At 41.8% G+C, this 21,865-nt stretch overlaps 1 protein-coding gene across 1 annotated transcript in view; it reads right to left on the bottom strand.

The window, feature by feature from the left end:
• Window positions 1–21,865, bottom strand: part of LOC115782212 (TBC1 domain family member 10B) — a 56,886-nt gene that overhangs the window by 26,281 nt on the left and 8,740 nt on the right. Inside the window, exons 9-10 of the mRNA XM_030732282.1 lie at window positions 21,646–21,763; window positions 15,976–16,088 (exon numbers count right to left, since the gene is read on the bottom strand). Of these exons, the coding sequence (XP_030588142.1) occupies window positions 15,976–16,088; window positions 21,646–21,763 (231 nt within the window). The remainder of the gene's footprint in view (window positions 1–15,975; window positions 16,089–21,645; window positions 21,764–21,865) is intronic.

Genomic DNA, 21,865 nt, shown 5'->3' with positions numbered 1-21,865 from the left:
GATTGCATTTTGGAAATAAAACGTCTGACTCTATTTTCCAAAAATCTGACACGGTTCTGAAACTCAAACTGAGTCCAAATCTTTCACCCTGAAAACTCTACAAAGTAATTTTCCTCTTATATTTCCTGCTCTTTGTCACTGATTAACACTGTATGAGTCTGACATATTTTTAGAAAAATGTAAAAAGGTTTAACAGTGCAAGTTACAAACTGAGGAAATCCATTCAAATGATTTAATCTCAGATTGTGCTTAACCTTTCTTGCAACGTAACAGTTGCGTCAGATAGCTGAAGCCAAAACATCAACACTGTATCAGAACCCAAAGGTTTTATGCATCCCTAATCCGGATAGTTACTGGCTACAATGGAAGCCACCACACAATAGATCACCAATATACAATGTAACCTGCTTTAAAACATCTCTCCACAAATGCATTGGGGGAACAACAATCCCCCACCGGAGCCTCCGCTCCCCACACGTCCACAGACCACTGCTTGCCTCAAGGTCTGTTTTTAGACACACCCAGCAAGCATATCCATGTATATACACAAACAGAAAGACAAATACACAAAACCAACACAAACAGAGTGATGTGGTAACTTGCAGCTATTACTACATATGGTCAAAATCCCACCTCCCACACGAACAGTTGGAAATGTGAGTGTAGGTAAGCTCAGCTCCGGGCTTTCTCTGTGACTCAGGGATATAATGAGAAGGTATGAATGACAGTGTGTGTTTTTCTGCCCACACTCTCTCTCTCTCAAAGTCAGTTTCAGATGACAGAGCACTCTGCTGATTCCTCAGTGTTCAGGAATTACTGCTGATGACACGCAGCCTTTTGAAGGTTGTGTTTTGGTGCGTTTCAGGCGTCTCTCGTCCCCTGGGAACTGGCAGAGCAGCGCACCTGTAGCTGGGATTGAATAAGCTCTAATGTAAGCCTGGGCTCAGCAGATCCTGCAGCCTGGGAGCTTACTGACACTGCTCAATGGAAGCTTTGAAGTGCTGATCATTTACAAAAAGGAGGGGTGGTAATGGACACAGAAAATGCCTTAAGGGAAGAAACACAGAAGGGGACGGGAAACATGGAGACAAACTGCCAGAAACATGTTTAACATTTAAAGAGACAAAGTAATGTGTGCAGTAAGTGTGACACCTGAAGGAGACTGCAGAAAACATAAGGTTTTATGAGGAGTAAGCAAAAGACCTGAAGATTGGTGAGACAATGACCCGAGGGTAAATGACTAAGCAACGTTTTTATATGTTTGACAGTGTAATAAACACCACAGAGTCCAGCATGCTGATTTTGCATTACACACTCTGGAATCAAATTTGTTTTGCAACCAATTTGACCTCAAAAGAGGGAAAATCCTGGAGGTCAAATAAAGGCATGATGAATTATGTCATGATCAGTCACAGCATGCACAATAATTTATTAGTAAGTTAACAAATAGAAAAGGGTTCCTTCCCACTGTCACCAAGTGCTGCTCACAGGGGGGGTCGTTTTGATTGTTGGGTTTTCTGTGTAATTACTGCAGGGTCTTTATCCTACAATATAAAACACCTTGAAGCGACTGTTGTGATTTGGTGCTATATAAATAAAATTGAATTGAACTGAATATGCATTGTGCAGTAGATCAAGTGGATAATGCTGCATTAAAACCCTGAGCAGTTCTGGGTCGATATTCATGGTGAAAAAGAAATCAAGCTTATCCTTCTGCACTGATGAAGACAACACAGAACGATGAGACTTTGAGGTGCTGACTCTCATTCGGCTGTGAACCAGTGAGAGTTGGAGCCCACAATCTGATGAAGCCAAAACAACCACATCATCAGCAAAAAGCAGAGACAAGTGGAAATGTTCTGCCACTTGGCTGCGCCTAGAAATTCTGGCCATAAAAATATGAACAGTGGGAACAGTTGGTGTGTGCGAGTGGCCTGTCTGTGTATTACTGTGTTTGTGTGTATGTGGCCAGTGTGTGTCTGTATGGCTGGGCCAGGGGCTTGCTGAACCTCGGCCCCTGTGGGCCTGGTCATGGAGGGCGGGGGGTTGCCCCTCCCTACCGCTTCCCAGCGGCTGTTGCCACCTTCGGCGGGATGTGGACACTTGGTGGTTCCAGGGCGCATGGCCAGATGTTTTGGTGTGGTTGTTGGCCCACTTATTTGAGGGGTTATGGTTTGGGGCGGCTTGTGCCATGGTGGGGTGAGGCGGGATAGGGGTGGTGATGGGGTGGGCTCTGCCGGGTGGTTCTTGGGTGCCTGGGACCCTGTCCTTGGCTCATACCAGAATGGCTGGCCTCTGGTGGGGTTGGCAGCCTGTTGCCTTTGGTTCCGTGCCCTTTGGCTGTGGGCACTCCATCTGGGGCCTCCTTCTTCCTTCTGCGGGGATGAGCACACGACTGTCATCAGCATATGTGGCCTCGGGTCTTCAGTACTCTTGGGGGGCTGTGGATGGCCTGGGCTTTTCTCTCTTTCAGGTGCTGTATGAATTTTTTGCTTGCGCTTTGTTCCAGATGCAGCAGCTGATGACCCGTTGCATGTCCTTTGTTTTAATCTATTCTCTGCCCCTATCGTCTGTCTTTCAATCCCTATTCTTTTTGTTTTCTTCCTACTTCCTCTTTTTATCGCCTTTATGCTAACCTGCCCCTCCCCGTCTGTTAACTCTGGTGTTATTCAACTACATGGATGCTAATTTGAATAATAAAAAAAAGAAATAAAAGGAAAGAAAAGAAAAAGACTAACAAGAGGAGCATCGTGGCTCTTGGCTCCTCTTGGCAAAGCAAATGTGTTTGGCACAAAAAAAGCATTCAAACCATGATTCTGCTTTCTAGAGCTGTCGGACAGGATAAGTAAAAAATTATGAACAGAACTGGTGACAAAGGGCAGCCCTGGCAAAATGAGTCAGACTTATTCCCAGCAATACGGCCCAAGCTCTCACTGTGGCTGCACAGGGGCCGGATGGCTTGTAGCAACAGGCAGAACCAAATAACTGAATGTTGATTTTCACAGTCAAATGTCTGAGTTAGTTTCAATCATATAATCAATATATTAAGAGCCCTAATACTGAGTTCTTTGGGTAAAAAGAAACTCCAGCCTTCAGAGCTGACATTACATTTGACCAAATGTATTAAGAAAAAAAAAGGTTAACACCTAACTGTGAATGAACCCATCAAACTGGAAACACGTCTGAGGATAGTCTTCAGTTAAAGCAGTTTATACCTGTTAAACCAGTGAATGAATCCCTTATTTTAGTCTGCCAGACATGACTGATCAACTTTAAGTCTGCAGACTGTTTAGTCAGACAATGAAGAGGATACAGATATCAAATATAATATTGGTACTGGTATAGACACCCAAATTCTAGTCTGCTACAGGTCAGGCTCTAGTGGACATGTAGTCATTTTACCCATCTGGCTCATTGCAACATTAGAAATAATAGTTTAAAGCCCCCAAATGTGCAGCCCCCAGAGCTTAAAAAAATGTATTAAATGTCAAATATATGAAAAAAGGCTGACTAGAACAACGGCAACTCAAAACACACCCTATGCAGCCTGTACTAATGAGGAAAAGTTAAACATGGGGGGGGGAGCAGTAAGAAAGACAGAGACAAATGAAGACTGAGATAATCTCTGAAGTCTGTGGTTACGAGTGAGAGAAAGGGGATTTCCACAGAGAGGCCACGGTCCGCCCTCCATTACTACTCTCAGCCGATTCCTAAGAGCCACAGCTGTTAATCAAGGTGTTCTTAATTATTTGCAGTTTTAAACACAGCTCAAAGTAAATACAGAATTTTTACTTCTCTCTCACACAGTCTCTGAGGACTCAGCATTACTGTTAGGCTGCTTCAGTCCTTACAACTGATTTTACTTGCACAACAGCAGCATTTACAATATTAAAACTTGTAACCAAATATTGCCCGTTTGGACTGACCTTTTCCTACACACTGTTGTGCCATGTTATTCAGTGTGTTTGTGGGTCTGCATGTATCTCAGGGTGCAGTAGGAAAGAATTAGCATTTGGCCAGAAAAAGACAAGAGGCCAGCAGGAGGAAATCAGATAAAGAGGTTAAACAAACAGTACATTCAGCAAAATGCAACCAAAGCGCACAAAAACACTCCTGTTGAAAGATCAACTTTGTACACATCGTGGAACATTTTTAGACATTTGGTGTTAAAGCGACTCATATTCCTATTAAAGCATTTCCATTGGGATGAATCCTTTTGTTTCCTGCTGAAGGAGCTCTGAACATTATAGATCTGTGAAATGTTTCAGTGAATTATTTCAGACCTGTGAGAGACTGGCAGTCTGGTATAGGCTCAGTCTGGATGTAATCCTGAACTGGGTATTTAGGAAAACGTATGCATGGAAATGATGATTGTTGAGGGAAAATTCACTGTGGATTAACACACATTTGATCTAGTGATTATATACAGAAGTAGGAGTGTGTTTGGGGCTGCCTTTAAACAAATAAAAATAAGGCCTAACTTTTGCAGTAATCTTCATGGTATTGGTGGAAAATGCTTTCACTGCTGTGTTTTTAAGCATGCCGTCGTGATCCGCGGGTTTTCAGTTGTATCCACTTCTAGTTTTCCTTTGTTTTCCCTCCTTTGTTCTCGTCAGCCTGCCCTAATTCTCTTCTCCTGTTATCAATCATGTTCACCTGTGTTCTGCCCCCTCATTTTTTGCATCTAATCCCGTGTTCCTCTAAGTTCCTCAGGTTTTGAGCTTCGTGCTCCTGAAACAGCAGTAATAAAAGTGTTGGGATAATTCACAGATGTAGAGTTCAGTCCATGCCAGACCCAGAAACACCTGCAACATTGTGGTCTACACCAGGCAACCTTTCTACCATCTGAGGATATTATTGATAAAACATGATTTTAATGCCCAATACCTGCAATACCTGATTACACACAATGCAAGAGATTCAGGTGGTATCAAATGTATAGTAAACACAAATAATATGCATTCATCTGATATCCTACAGTCTACCTTAAATGGGGAAGTCTTTAAGTCGAAACAGGGTCTCAGCTTGGTTAATTCCCATTATGAGTCACCTCTTTAATCCCACATATGTTTACAATATCTAGTCTAACCTGTTGACTATTACACCTAAAAAAAAAAACTCACTCAGTATGACAATTCAAAACCATTTTGCTGCACATATCCAGGTCCTCAGGATCCATGAGAGCACAAACACACACACCCACACTTGTATTTGTCACAATAGTCTGGACTTATAACAACACTTGAGTAGCTAAAGAGATCATCTCATCTCAGACAGCATGCCCTAATTTTTCACAAAGGAGACAGCAACTAAATCATTCTTGTGGTTTGTTTTTGAATGTTTGTCGCTTTGCGTGCATGAAGCTGACAGACGGTAAAGCTCCGTGAGGAGCGTGGTATTAATTAGTGGTTAGAACTACACACAGCAGGCAGGAACTGATGACAGGGGAGGAGAAAAACAACAAAACAACAACAAAAAGGTCTGCACATGCACTGATTCAGTCTTTAATGTGCACAAAGCTTAAAGAAATGAAAAGGTCCCTTTAGTGTATTGATACGTCAATGGCTTAAGAATATAGAGGCCATGACAGGGCAGGAGTAAGAACAGGAGGTGCACGGTGGGAAGAAGCAAAAAAAAAAGACTAAAGAAGAGGGAGAGGAAAGAATAAAATTATAACTGCTCTGTTTGACCCTGAACAAAGTTTATGAACTAACCATAAACTACATTTAAGGTAAAAACATGAGCAAGAATCAGAATACTGGTAGAAACAAACCGGAAACGAGGCAGGGTCCGTGGACCCGCGAGTCTGGGGATGATAACTTGTAGGAATGAGTAATTATCTTCTGATAATAACTTGAGGGAACAAGTCATTTTCTTGTGGAACTAAATTGTCATATTGTGCATAAGATAATCAACTGTTCCTACAATTTAATTACCTTGATTTGTGCAAAAAAATAAGTAAGTAAAATAATAGTCTTGTTGCAAGGTAAAAAAAAAATTGAATCTGATCTGATTCAGTGGCTCCATAGGACAGGGATACAAAGAGGGATGTGAGAGAAAGAGGACATAATGGATGGGAGTGGGCCTGTTCAGCCCTGATCCCCTTTGACCTGTGGGTATTGACCCCTACCACACCCTGCAATTCAAAGTGTGCCTCTCAATAAGGCTTTAGGCCTACTGCAAGGTGAAAGTTCATTCCCAAAGGGCCAAAGTCCCAACGAGAACTCCAGAGGCTGAGGTGTAGGAGCAATAAGTGACGCATAAAAAGACAGGATACGATAAGTGTTGGCTCTAAGATGTAATTACAGCTGTCAAACTATTTGGAAGAGTAATCTAAACACAATGTGCTGCCTTTAATTTAAACTCCACAGCTTTTAGATTTCATTGTGTCACGATGATTGTTTAACACAGCTGGATAAAGCTAAGTTTTTTTGCCTCTATAATCACCGATCAGCTGCAGTTTCTTTGTGGGTCAGTATGAACGTATGTCCCCCCCCCCCACACACTGTGTTTTCCCTTTCCCCTCAGTATTCTCTATTAAAAGTACAGCAAAGAAACTTATTTTACTCTGTCTGCCAAGAAAAGACATGACCCAAATGTACGTGTATGCAAAACATGAATAACCTCTTTAACAAATTATGCCCCAGATTTTAACGGAAGTAAACATAATTAAGAAAATCCATTAATTATTAACATGGCACGAGTCTGAGAGCCGAATTCCAGCTCACAATGTGAGCAAAGGTGCTTTATTCGCATATATGAGCACACAACAGCACTTCTTTCCTGCTCTTACTTGCTCACACACAAGCATGCTCAGTGTGCACAAAGCTTCTCCTTTTACCTCAGTTATATAGCAATACACACATACTCCAGGGTAGCCACAGGGGCTACGCAGGGTGTAACAGCAGAATAGGTCAATGTTGTGTTGGAGTATGTGAACACGTGCACACTTAGAGCAGAGAAAAGCAAGCAGGCAGGAAAACCTTCAGGGTCTAACCCCGGAGGAAAGTATTCGGGGGCTCGGCAACATCTGAGCCAGGACCGCGCTCCTTTCTTTCTTTTAAAAAGATAAGCTTTTGTCTTCTCGCAGTCTTATCTCCTCTCCCACCTGCGGCGTCTAATCCCATTAGCCAACACATTTATACACAAATCACAAATAATTAATAAGGCTCATAATTTCATCTAATTAAAGACCATGCGCAAACAAGCACAGAATTCCTAAGCAGCTGCCTGCTCCTCATTTAATGAGGGCAGATGAGGACAGGCAAACTGTTGTGCAGCAGTTAAAGTCTCCTGCTTTGTGTTGTTACTCTGTGACACCTCCTAATTTATGTAAACATATTTAAATGCAACTCATACCAATAAAGCCATTCTTTAACTTACAAATCAATGCACAAAATAAAATGGATTAGTGAGATAACGGATTAACATCAAGGATCAATTATCCAATGGTTGTGTCAGTGATATTTTAAAGAGAAATGCCCTTTATTTTTATATTTTTACATTTTTTTTAATGGATAAGGGTAATTTCTAAATGAGTCCATATGTATTTGTAATAGTAAGCTATGGTGCAGGCCACCAGACTCCATTGACAAAAACAGCAACTGCACCTTACAAAATATGGGCACTACTACTGCCTCCATTGGTTAGTTTGCACTATTGACTGACTTTTGTATTTTATTGGGTTAGTTTGGACTCATGTATTAAACTGCAAATGTCACACTGCAATAGTCTAATAATTCCCATTTTCTGCAATGTAAAACACCGTTTTTGTCAGCAGAGTCTGGCAGCTTCCTTGAGGTGTGCTTTTGCACAGCATCGTCACATACGAGGTCCATGTAAGGACAGGAAGTGATGTGAAAGGCAACATTGTATCTGTGTCATTTCAAAACATTTAAAAATTGGCGAAAGCACATCAGCTCAGATTCCTCTGATGCTACCGACAATCAGAAATCGCCACAGTTTGTGTGCAGCTGAAGCTTTACGCATCAACACTGCTCTTATAGAAAGGTAAACCAAGGGGGAGGAAGGGGAAAAGTGAACGTGTCGGATTTCCTGGTAAATACAGATGTACAGATATACAACTACTCTGACTGCATTACCACACTACTCCAGCTTATATTGAATGAATGAATTAGGTTGAATTAGGAGGGCTGGTTAGCTTCGGCCTGATTGAGTAGATTCCAAGTCAACTACCAAAAACAAACAGAGGAAGAATTACAACAAAGCCTTAAAAGACCAAAGCTTACTAGAAAGTACTCTAAACTCTGGGGTCATAGGTAGGCTAAATGCCCATAGAGGTCAGAAAGGACTAATCAATGAAATTCACCCCCAACAGTGGAGATTACAAGACCAAAAAAAAAAGATGACCCATATTTTTTTTCCTACCACCTCCACTCAACCCTGTTTGAGTCAGGGCACACTAACAGAACACCTCCGCACCACTGGCAGTAAGATTTCTGTAAACAGTATTAAGAACATGTGATACATCAGGTTGAGTTACTCTGGTTATAACATCTCTATAGAATATTTTATTTTACAAAGCACATTATTGATGTTTAAGGACCATTATGCTTTTTCTGCAAAGTTACACTTTACTGTGATGCTGACACCATCTGTGAAAAGGCTGTTGGGGAACTTTAAAACAGATTCTCACGTGGATACCTGCAGCACTGGTGCAAGGGTAACACCTTTCTGTTTATTTTTTTAATAGGTCACACTCCACACTAGCCCTGGAAACACGCATCATCACCTCTCACACAACCGTTTGTGTGTGTGTGGTCATTCCAGTTCTGAACCTGAGGCCATTTATTTTCACCCTTGCTTGTTCCAACACAGTACCTGCTCAATTTTAACCCCCTTTACCCTGAGAGAATGTTCCTGTTAAGGTCTACGGGCTGTGAAAGAAGCATACCTGCTGTGTATTCCTGTGTAACTCCATTGTTAAGCTGTCTAAAAGCAAAAGCATAAAAAAAAGTGAAACAATAAAATGCAAAGGTAGTAATGTGTGCCTGAATCATTTATCATAAACCAAGGAAGTAAGGAGAGAGGAAATGGTGCCGTTACTGTTTTCACTAAATGATTCTGACGCAGTCCACCCACACACACACCCACACACCCACCCACACACACACACTAATATACATAAACTACTGCAGTGTGCCTGCAGGAGCCAAATAACAGATGGACAGAGGCAAGGTCAAAAATGGTGTGAACAAGGGGATAAAACAGGGAGATTTAGAGAACAGATGGACACAATTCACCAAATAAAACAGTAACAATATGACTGACTTACAAAAAAACTTTAATCTGGGTCAAAAAAGTGAAATTGCTGTGTTGCTGGGCAGTGAATTAATGAATGATTAATAAATAGAAATAACCACTTGGCCTTTTTGCCTTTATCAGAACCCTTTTATGCATACTGGTCACCAGAGATGACAGTTATTCAAAAGCTGTCCCCTTTTATATGCATGTTTTGTTGTTAAAGTTGCATATAAACCAACGCAGTGGATGCTTTTGCATCATCCCATATACAACTACCTATTGGCCAGTCATGGGAAGTTTTTTGGGTCATTTTTATAGAGAAAAAAAAAAAGAATAATAATAAAAACACTCAGGAAAAAAAATCTTGAGTAAGGTTTTTGTAATTCATGTATGAAAGGGATACAGTGAAAAGTTAAGAGAGGCAGGAAAGTGGGGGGAGGGGGGGGGGGGGGGACACGCAGCAAAGGACTGCAGGTTGGACACGAACTTGGGCCACCTACACCTCATCCATCAGGCGTACACGGTCACCTGCTCATCCACCCCGCCACCCACAAAAAGAGATCTTTAACACTCTGCCGAGTATTCCTTCAACCTAAAAAGGGTCAAATTAGTGTCATTATAGATTTTAACTTGAGGGTTTGATATTTGTAAAAACTTTTCTACAAACTGGTACAGTAGATGAGCCAGTAGGACGAACGAGGATGCTAAGAAGTTTTTTGCCAACTTGACAAATCTTCTCTGCCAGTGCTAAACAACTTATTCTGCTCCTGACTCCTGTTTTGAGCTGCTGGTACCCCAGGTGCTGAATGGCTGCATTTCTTGGACTGAGCCAAACTGAAGGCCAAGTTCCATATAAAGGGTTATGTCAGAGACAGGCCGCAAAGCAGGCGCCCAAAGATGATGATGCCACAAGAAGACGGTTTCCTCATGTCAGCACTTAGGAACCACAGGCAGTCTTCTACAGATTCAGATACTGCCGAGGCTCTCCGGTCTCACAGGGCTGCCCTTCACTGTCAGGCCCATTTCTGCTGGTGCTGCAAACACGTACATTAGAACCTGAACATGTGGAGGAACGTCATGTTCAGCAATGAGTTCAGATTCTGCCTACAGCAGTTGGATCGTAGGGTCACAGTGTGGAGAAAGAGTGGAGAATGCCATACTGTTTGCTGCACTGGCAGGGTATCAGCTTTGGTGGAGACAGCATGATGGTTTGGGGAAGCATCTCCCTCACTGGAACAACAAGGCCCATCACCATTGGAAGCAACCTCAATCCAGGGAGATATAAAGTTGAGATTCTGCAACCAGTGGCAATCCCAGTCAAAGTCTGGGACTGAACTTTATACTCCAAGATGACCTCACTCGCCCCCACAGGGTTTATGGTAAATGGACTGGTTCTTACATAGCACTAAGCATTTTTACTCAAAGCATTTTACACAACATGCCTCATTCACCCATTCACGCACATTCATACAAGCACTTCTTTCTAAGGGTTCAGTATCTTGTTCAAGGATACTTTGGCATGCAGACTGGAGTAGTCAGGAATCGAACCACCAACCTTCCAATTAGTAGGTGACCTCCTGAGCTACAGCCACCCTTGAGAGACTACCTCCAGAATTTGGGAGTGGAGAAGATGGAGTGGCCTGCCTGCAGTCCTGACCTCAACCCCACTCAACACTTGTGGGATCAACTTGGCCGTGCTGTTTGTGCCAGAATGACCGACACAACCACCCTGGCTGACTTGTGACAAATGCCGGTTGAAGAATGGGATGCCATCCCACAGCAGTGTGTGACCAAGCTGGTGACCACCATGACGAGGAGGTGCCAGGCTGCTGGTTCTTCCACATGCTGCTGAGGCCCCTGTGTGTTAAAACTGCTAATATGTCCTGTTTCTTCAGACTTCAATCATCCAATCAACACCAAACAAGAATAAGCTGTTTGGCACTGGCAGAGCAGATTTGACAAGTTTTTCAAGGGTGCAAACCCACCTCCTCAACCCTGCTGCTCACCTGACAAATGTGCTTTCCTTACAAATGTGGATCCATTTAAGGGCAAATAAACATGCTTTCCAACAGTATAAGATTTATTGCCAAGAAGCACTGTTACAACAAAGAAATAATCAACCAAATATATATTTCCTTACTTTTTTTTTTTTTTTTTTTTTAAGAGAATTGGTATCCATGAATCTTCAAATTTACTGTTTTATAAAAAAGCAGAAAAAAAACTAAAGAGTTGAAGCTGTTCTAGTTGCAAAAAGTGGGCCAACAGCATAATAAACTCTATGGATTAAGAACCTGATGTCACTCATATATGCGTGTGAAGGCAGACGAGCCAGTACTTCTGGCATTATATTGCATCTAAATTGCCAGAACTACCAGTTACTTTGACCACAGTCCTCGCAGAAGAAAGTCTTGCCAATTGGCAGCCGTCTTTGACATGCCTGTGGGCATTTTTTTTTTAAGACCATGAGCTAAATGGACTTTAATTTCAATTGTCACCGTTACTTAGTTATTGAATTGTTATTACATTATATAAGATTATTCAGTTATATGCAGGTTACACAGCACTGGTTAGAGGAGACTGTTTGGGGGCACTGAATAAAATGAATGCTGAGTCACTGCACTGAGGCTCAAGCAGCACACGGACAGGAAGAAAACAGCATAGGTATCATGGGAGCCTGCTGAGGAGAACAGGACTCTGGCATCTGCTACTACACCAGGGGAGTTGTTGGGAAAAAAAGGGGGGGAAAAAAAACAAGAAAAAGAAAAGACGTATGAGCGCAGGAGAGGAAATGGAACTATAGCACAAAAAGGAGAGGAGAAATGATGAAGTGCAGCAAAGGACTGAAGGGTGAAAAGAGGGCAAAAAGAGAGCCTTATAATAAAAAAGGAGAATAATGTGTGAGCAGAGAAGGACACAGAAGGGACAGAAAGGTCTAAGAGGAAAGGAGAAGAGGCCAAGATGTAATCGGGACAGGACGACACGTCTATGTATTCTCTGTGCTTCTCAGCTTGACTCAGCATAATAGTCACTTCAACTCTGTTCTTTATTGCTGACTCAGCCTGCCTTTGGCCAGGGCCCCTACATCCTATCGTCACAGCGGTTGTATATACATATTTTCATGAAAAATGCTCATCAATATTCCAGTAAATGTAGTCTTATGGTAGACAGTTATAAATACCAGAGGTTGTGAGTAAAGATCTTATCTTATACATGCACTATTACTATGAAGTCAACTCTGTTTTTAAACAAAAGGCATTTCTAATATAACATGAACGTAATGAGAAATGGTAAAGATGATAATTAATGATTAATGGAATTGTTTGTTGATCATAAATCATTTGATTTTTAATGAAATGTCAGTGAGAACATACAGAGGTCCATTTTCAACAACCACCTATGTTCCAGTGGCACAGTATTTTGCTCAAATCACCGATGGGGATATCCTGCTGCCATTAATGAAAATATTAAATCAATTTAGAAGTCTGGATAACATTACAGACACATTACATGGCAGAAAATATCCTGTTGCACATCTTTGAAGAGTAAAAAACACATATACCAAATTTCATGGCTCGACTTGTCCAAAGACGGGAAAAGTAAAGACGATATTTGAGAAATTCTTCTGTTACATCAGTTGAAATGATAATGGTAATAACAGCAATTAAAAAATAAATAAATAATCAGGTTTTTGGCAATTGTGTGTCTTCCTTAGAATTTCAAAATAAATTTTTTTGTCCATTTCAAGACTAATCAAACCCACAAAGTCTAATTCTCCAGCTAAATTTACTGCTTCTTTAATCAGCACAGAGGTTGTGGTAACACATTCAATTTCACATGACTAGCAACAACATTTCAGCCAGAGTCCATAAAAAAGTCAACGACATTCAGTGAAGCCAGGTAACAGGTGAAGTAACCACTGGTTGATGGGAAGTGGGCGGGTTTCCAGTTAAACTTTTCTCAACTTTGAGGCAAGTGACTGAAGCAACTACCAATGAGAGTGCAGGACAATGCTGATTGACATACACTACATTACCCAAAGTGTTCACTCATCTGCTTTCACACGCATATGAACTTGAGTAACATCCCATTAGGGTGTAACATGATGTTGGCGGGGATCTGTGGGGATCTACTATCTGATGGAGGACTCCTTGTTCTTCTTGGACTGAAGGACTTTGTGACCATGGCAGGATGTTTTGGGATGTTTTTATACAGGATTTATATAGGATGAATTCAGGACTCTGATGTCTTAATGGTGAAGCCGGCGACCACATACATATGCCGCGTTGCAGTGCGAACGGCTCGGGTTCGCGTCCCGGCCCATCGCCAATTTGCCTACAGTATCTTTCCCCCATTTCCTGTCTCTCTCCACTGATGATAAAAGCCGCTGTGGCCAAAAATGCAAAAAAAACAAAAATACATTAAGACCTACTTAACAATTGAAGTACAGGTTGCTTGTAAATCATGTCTAATTGCTACAACAATGTTCTAAAATAATCAAGCGGAGGCACTTTGTCTCAAAGTTCAAGAACCTAAGATGTTAATGAGATTGTGGAGGACACAACAAATCTGTAATATCATCCTGATGATTGTTCAGTGTTACTAGCAGACAGAATGAGTGAAAGCATAAGAGAAAAGGATTGCTGGATTGTGTCAGAGGCAGTAAATGAATCAGCTTGTTTATTTTCTCCTGCTGTCTTCGGGGCGAGACAGTCAGACAGGCTAGCAAATAAGGATGACTCATCCTGACTCACACACACACACACACACACACACACACACACACACACACACACACACACACACACACACACACACACACACACACGAGCTGCCACAAGAATGGAGGGTGGTAAATTTTTCCCCTCCATAAAACATACTTTTGAGACTGCAAATTGCCCTGCAAGGTAACGTGTCATGCTCTCATTCTGCTGCCCAGCTGAAAATATTCTGTCACCCAACTAATTATTTCATGCACACTCTCTTTGTCTCACTCACTCACTCACTCATTCACACGCACACAACACACACACCCACCCTTCTTCTTTCTGTTTTCCCCCCTGCAGCCACCAACATGTGACTCATCTCTTAGCCTTTCTGGGTCTGTCATGATGCACCACACACACACACACACACACACACACACACACACACACACACACACACACACACACACACACACACACACACACACACACACACACACACACACACACACACACACACACACACACACACGAGACCTGCATTCCAATCTGTCTGTCTTTGTGAAGATGAGACTCCGGTGGTGAAGGGTTTCCATGTCTTGTGGAGGTGAAATCTGAACAACCTTCAAAAGATATAAGGTCCTTTCATCTGTTCAGTTACACTATGCACAGATGATCTGACACATGCATGCACACACCAGAAGCCTGTTTAGGTTTTTTTTTTGGTAATCAGCCCTTTGGAGATGTCACCATACCCTCAGTAAAAGCAGTTTGTGTTTAGGCGGTGGTACGCCTTTGACTGTTTGGGTTGTAGTTCAAACATGATTGTGACAGAAAACAACTCATCAAGTGAAGTCTTTGTTTTTATGGCCATTGGTTGGTTTATTTGGTTTGAACTAAATAATAAAATATTATTGTTGCTTTTCTGGGACTTCATTCACTTAACAAAAGAAAGTGATAATCAGGCACTGGGCAGTTTTTCCTCAAGCTTTATTCTACCAAGTGACAGACGTTCATGTTAATATATTTATGGTCATCATTACTCGTGTCCTACATAATAGCAGCTTGAAAGAGTAAAAACGAGGCATCTTGATAGCCGCTATACATGTTTGGTCTGTTATTGTCATTTCCCAACAGTAACAGTTGCATTACTGCAGCTGTAACTAATGAGGAATCGGGCCTGCAGTCAGGCTGTGGTTAATACGGCATGAGGATGAAACGCTGCAGTTGTAGCAGGTGTCACGTTATCACACAGGTGAAAAGCCTCGTGATGGGGTTGAGAGTTGATTTTGTGCAGCAGCAGCAGCAGCATGATGTATTAAGCAAAGAAAGTAAATATGCTGGTTTTTACCATTTTTATTTCTTTCTTTCTTGGGGAAGTGAAGACGCCACTAAAGTACTCTCAAAATACAGCGAATGATTAGCACCTATGGCAAACTGTCCCATAACTAACAGAGCAGTCACATCCACGAAAGCTCCCTTTAGTTTTGGACTTATCAGTGTATCTGCTGTATCAACTGTTTCTTTAATCGTGGCATTGTTTCTAGGAAATTTATAAAATATGGGATTACTTTTTGTTTTGAAAACATACCTTCTTAGGATAGGACAGGTTGATTAGAGTATGCTTTATCAGCTTTAAAATGCACTTTAGCTTATAAGAAATTCAAATTAAATGTTTTGCTTTGTTTGTGCCAAACAGCAAAACATGACAACATGGTTCGATTTAAAAAAAAAAAAAAAAGCAGTTTAACATTATCAAAAAGTAAACTGTAGAAAAAGAAGGGATGGAGGTGAAGAAGGGGCAACTGTTTTCACCGTTTTGTAACAGAGTTCTCACGAACAAACTGGTGACAAAAGAGTGTGTGTGTGTGTGTGTGTGTGTGTGTGTCACTAAAGGTTAAGTGATGAATGAGTTACCAGAGTCTGAACGACTGTTTGTGGAGTGGTCCAAAGCCCATTATGAGCTTCTGCTTAACAAAACACGGCCTGTTTGTGAGTGCACGAGTACCTGCTTTGGGTCCATTGTGGCTCTCATCCAGCACCAGGCTGTTCATGCATTTAAGCTCCCAGTCTTGGACCTCTGTATTCCACAGGGCAGGAACCAGCACAGTGTACTGAGCCCTTAGATTAAAAGACAGGACAGGACAGATTAGTATGGACATAAATATGGAACGTACATGTGACCATGCAAAGGAGAAAAATGCAACTTTTCACTTTGGTGGCATTTCATCTGTTCTTAATCCAGTCTCAATCCTACCTAATGAATCTCATTCAGTTATCAATCTGCTTCCAATCAAATGGGTTCTATATGGTATAGATTATATTGATTCAACTTAGGTTTAGTGCTGCCAGCTTTTGAAGAAACTGAAATTAACAATAACTGAAAAGATGGGTGAGAGGCCAGAAAGACGACGCTGTTCTGACTGCAGTTCTGTTAGAGAGGCGGGTAATCTGTAACACACAACTTACACAGTAAATCTGGATCAGGGGTAAATTTAAGTAACTCATCTGCCACCCAAGAATGAATCCGATCATATGAGTGATTTATGCATTATGGTCAATACCTTTAAGAATATCTTGCATAAACACAACCTGACTCCAGCCTTTACTGAACACAGGGACCTGACAGACATATTGATCTTCAGGTCACTCAAAAAGCAATCAGGCAACTTTCAGAGAACTAGAACTGGGACAGATCACAGGATTGAGCTTGGTCCCAGCACACAATGACAAATAGCTACACACAGAGGGGGGGGGGGGGGGGGGGGGGGGGGGGGGGAATGAGTCAACTTGTGTGAAGAAAATGGATGAATGATGAATTCTCAGTTTCAATGGATCTGGGTTTTTGTGAGCTCATTAAAAGACCTTTCAGAGCTGGTGATGTGCTGCTGATAAGCAGACCCCCCCCCCCCCCCCCCCCCCCCCCACACACACACACACACACTAAAACAATGATGCCATAAGCATCCACGATGCACAAAAGGGAGGTGTGCAACCTCTCTTTCAATTTTCACAATATTTTCTTACAGAATATGATGTGACGGCATATCCAATAGTCACTAGTCTCCTCCCATAGTCCTCTTCAAGCGTGCACTACTGACAGATAAACATTCAGCTCATTATTGTTTTTGCTGTAATTTTCTTCAACTCAAGTTTGTAAGTGAAACAGTTCTTTAACTCGATAAAACAATTTGAAATCATGTTGTATATCCACACCCACCCTGCTCAGAGTCACCTCTGACCTTCTAGCTGAACACGGTCAAAGACATAACACACGGCATTGGGAACACTTTAAATTACCAGGGTTTCTGCACTGATTACTCAGAAAATGAGGTCTGCATCGAACTTTAATCACAGCGCTATATGATGGCAGTGGGTCTACTGTGGTGGAGAGGAGGTCAAACTTACTCAGCTCCACACCCACGAGGACAGATACAGGAAATCTTTCATTTATATAATAACTCTTCATAATGCAGCTCATCTGTGTGTCCATGTTCTTTATTCACTGAATTAAGTGAAACTCTTGTTTTGCTTGATTTTTGAAATGCTTTATTTGTTACACATTATGATTATTATTTATACTTATTTGTCCATAAGTTCAAATATAGTTATTAAGCATGTTAAGGTACCATCATTTTTCCATGCTGTATTCTGTAAAAGCTTGAATTCTGTTTTACTGTTTGTACACTTGATTGTGCAGCAGGTGTTTAGGTGCCTTTCTGCGCGTCTTCTAGAGAAACCAAGACATTTCTGTTGAGTCGAGTTAAGCTTACTTTAGTTTAAGATTACTAAATGAGAATGATGCAGATTTAAAAATGTGTGTTGGATGATCAACATAAGACAGACAGCCTCTGAGCACTCCTCGGTCTGAATCTGGGAAATTTTAAATGCTTAAAAGGAGAAAAATGAAGCAGAGACTTTCTTTAAGCCAGCCTTGCCACTGACATAAACAAATGATGTGTCAACCCCTCTGGCTGAACCAGAGTGTCAGTGTGGATAAATAAATGAATGAAAGGACGCATGGGGGGGGGTTGCAGAAAAGAAAATGAGAACAGAGGGGAGGAGGGACAACCCCACAGTGTTTTATGGGAACTGACTATTGCAAAGAAGGGGGTAAACAAAAAGAAAGAGATGGGACTGGTGGCTGAGAATGGTGTGTATGGGAAGTGAGTGGGACGGGGTGCAGAGGGGGAAACACGGAGACAGGACTCGACAGATCCGGACACTGAAGGAGGCACAATGAAAAGCAGTCGGAGGGGCCGAGGAAGTTTCAAGGCGTACGGGATCATTTAGTGTCATCGTTTACCATAAAAAAAAGCCAATATTATCTGAAAATATGAGCAAACTTCTAATCATTTTCACAAAGACTAAACCAAAAAAAGTAACTTAGAGAGTTACACACGGTTTGGGCAGATGAGTACACTGTAGTATGTATACTGAACCACTGGAAAAAACTCAGTGCTGCTGTGGGTATTTATTGAACTATAATTAATTTAACTGGCACTGTTAAGAGATCACATTTAGGGTTACTATGTGCCTACAGTCTGTGCTCTGACTGCAGCTAGCAGCAGTACTGCACACTGTGTAAAAGGTGTGTGTAAGCAGAGTTTGACCAGCAACCTCTTTGACTGCTTTATTAAAGCTTTTGTAGGGCCATCTTCAGCACACCCTCCTGACTCAACTGCTGCTGAGATTTGCCAAACTAAATATGCGACTGACTTGACCTCAAGTAAACACTTATTTTACTACTTATTTTTATTAATAAGTCTGTAGCTTTTAGGACAGTTAGCACAGGTTTCAGCACTTCTTTAAATGTTCCTGGTTCGTTCTTACATAAGCAGCAGTAACGGCTTTCCCAGTGGAAACCAAAGTCATTAAAAAAAATTACTGTGACTACATTTAAATGCTGGACAGTGCAAGTGCTTCATTGTGCAAAGGGTATGTGGCACAGCAACTGGCTCCTCTCCCACACACACACACACACACACACACACACACACACACACACACACACACACACACACACACACACACACAAAACACCATACTGGTAACAACCACGGTGGGGTAAGAGATAACGTCTTTTTAAAGATAAGAACTTTGCTTTGAGAGCACAACTTAAACCCTTTGGGGTAAAAAGCTAAAAGCCTTTATCACACACATGTAGAAAATGATTCTTTTCAGCTGCTCCAGCTACCACGTGTTTTACTCACCCGCAGCGGTTAGTTAAAGAGTAACAACCTGGTTAAAATGTTCTCTAAATTCATGTATAATCTTTCTTGGAAATGAACATCTGAAAAAGCTAATGCATGATTTATGTGTGTTATGCGGGCCTTTAACAATTCAGATGGCTGTAGATAGCCATGCACAGGTTACATATCATGACTTCACTGCAGCATCTGTCTCCAAAAAAACAAACACATGCCACAATCATTTCAGAGAGCAGGATTCTCTTCCTGGAGATATGACTGAGTTCTGGATGAGTTCCTTCTCTGCAGCTGCTCGGACCTTCAGGAACAACTCCTCCTATGGTCGCAGCAGCTGCCAATAGTTTGCACAGAAGATGCCAACTTGTCTGCAAACACTCGCAAACTATTTACAAAGTGGTATTGAAGCTGAAAAGTGCAACGCTAATTGAAAACACCAGCAACTTTCAACACTGCTCAAAGAGTAAGTGCTGAGTGTCCGCAAACAAGTCAGCGTCTTCTATGCAAACTGAGGGCAACCGAAGCAATCTGCTAGTGACCAAAGGTCACCCCATCACATGGTGCAGCACCCTCTTTGTGACTGATTTCACCTGTTGCCACAGCCAGGCTCTGTGTTGTTTTGTGGGGGGCATAAACTCCATCGTAAAAGCAGTTTTACATGTCATTTCAGTGCATATGAAGACATTTTTTTTCCTGGGGAAAAAAAAAAAAAAATCTAGTTATTGCTTTATTCATTTATTTGCTGAAGTTGCAGACCTGCAAGTTACTCTGTAAGCTGTCTGTCTTTATGCCAACAGACTGCTTTAAATTTAGCAGGTCACTGTAAACCAAGCAACAGGTGGAGGCAGCAGCCACCTCCTCTTTGTAGTAGCAGTCGGGGCACGCATACCCTCATACATGTTTAGCATAAGGTTGACCGGAAAAAACATCACTGATAAGTTCACTAATGTGTTTCGAGCGCCACGATCACCGTTCTCTATTCTGTCGGCTATGGGTCTGATATTTATTTAAATAGCTGGAATGGGTTAAGCGCCCTTCGTATAATCCTACATGCAGAGGTATGAGTATTTCAATTGCTGATCTTTTTTGAGTTTTGTGTAAACAGAAACTGCATAAAAATGTGAATGAAGTGATTCTAAGATGTACGTAACTACCAGCAGAAGCTCAGATGAGAGAAGAGAGAAAGCAGCATCATGTTAGAGAAGCAGGAGCTGCTCTTTGACTGGTGACGCAGGCTGTGTTTGGAGTCATTATTATAGCCTATGTCTGAGATGACAGCTGACTGACAGCCTAGTGCAGACAGATAGTCACATGAGATGGATGAGCCTCTCAACTACTCATTAATCAGAATGGCCTATGTGGCTGCATGACAACACCCATTTATACCATTCAGAGTAAAAAAGCTGTGAGGCTTAAAGAAAATTAAGAGAGGTTGAAGATCTCAGCCCCTCTCCTCCTCCATTTCTCTCCCTCTCTTTTCCCAATCCCCCCCTCCCTAAATTGTTGTACCATCTCTCCCTTGCCATTTCTCTCCCTCTGACCCTCCATTCATCCCTTTTTCTTTCCCCACTTGCCCCATTCCACTCTTTCTTCAGCAGTATCTTCCCAGTGTAAGGAGATCCTGCCCTGGGAGACAGCCGGACCACTTAGTGTTGACTTCTGACCAAGCTTCTGCAATGCTGCCAAGCAGGCAACAAGGACTTCTCAATGTGACGTGATGGCAGGCTGCCCACTGAACACCAGAGCCAGAACAAAACGGGTCTGTCAGCGCTGCCCTTGATGCATGCTTTTACAAACAGCAGAAGAGGTTCACACATGGATCGACATGTTCGGTTTCTTTCCTTGTAACAGTAAAAAAAACAACCGATGGGTGTTTTTAAGGGGAATGGAAGCTAGCTATAAAATGTTACAAATACAGCATGAAGAAGTGAAACGATTAAACAGTTATTAAGCTGTTACACTCAGTCCTGCATAATTGGTCCCTTCTAATCTACTTTGCAAGTCACTGGTGTGTACCTGGTACGTCTGCGCCATCTCTGGCTCACGATAAAGCGCTTTATCACTAGCTGTGACACAGCTACACCAACACCAACTACTTGGCTGTGTTGCCTCCATTCATCCAGGGTCTACTCTACAGATCTTTGTCCAAGTTAAACAACCTTCTGTGGGTCAGCACAATGTGAGCTGACGAGGGTGACATTTAAGCAGCTGAAGGAACCTTATCTATTAAAACAAATATGATAAACTGAATTTTAATATTATTAATATTATTTTTCCTGGAGCGCTTGATGTCAAACATGTCCAATCTGATGAGCTGATTGATATTCAGGAGCTGCCCGGAGTTTTAGTTCGTGCCTCAAACTGAGCTCTCAGCTCATCATGATGATAGATGTCCAAAATATAAGAATAACTGAGCGTACAAGTGAGAAAACTAAAATAACTGAGCAGTCAGAAAGCTTTACATTACTTACACATCAACAGGTACTCTTAACAGCAAGGATAATATTGCTCCTTCATCCTTCAGGTCCATTAGTCGGGGCTCCAGGAGCTCAACAATGGTCAAAGCAGTACGGAAGAGGGCGGACAAGCCTGTGCAAAGAAGACAAAGTTGATTTCTGTAGCATTAAAGCAATACTTCACATTTTAGGACTTTTTTATTTGCTTTCTTGTCCAGGATTAGATTAGAGGATC

This window comes from Archocentrus centrarchus, chromosome 6 (genome assembly GCF_007364275.1).
Source record: "Archocentrus centrarchus isolate MPI-CPG fArcCen1 chromosome 6, fArcCen1, whole genome shotgun sequence".
Taxonomy (NCBI): domain Eukaryota; kingdom Metazoa; phylum Chordata; class Actinopteri; order Cichliformes; family Cichlidae; genus Archocentrus; species Archocentrus centrarchus.
Note: the sequence above shows the minus strand (reverse complement) of the source record. Positions and strands in the feature narration are given on the sequence as shown.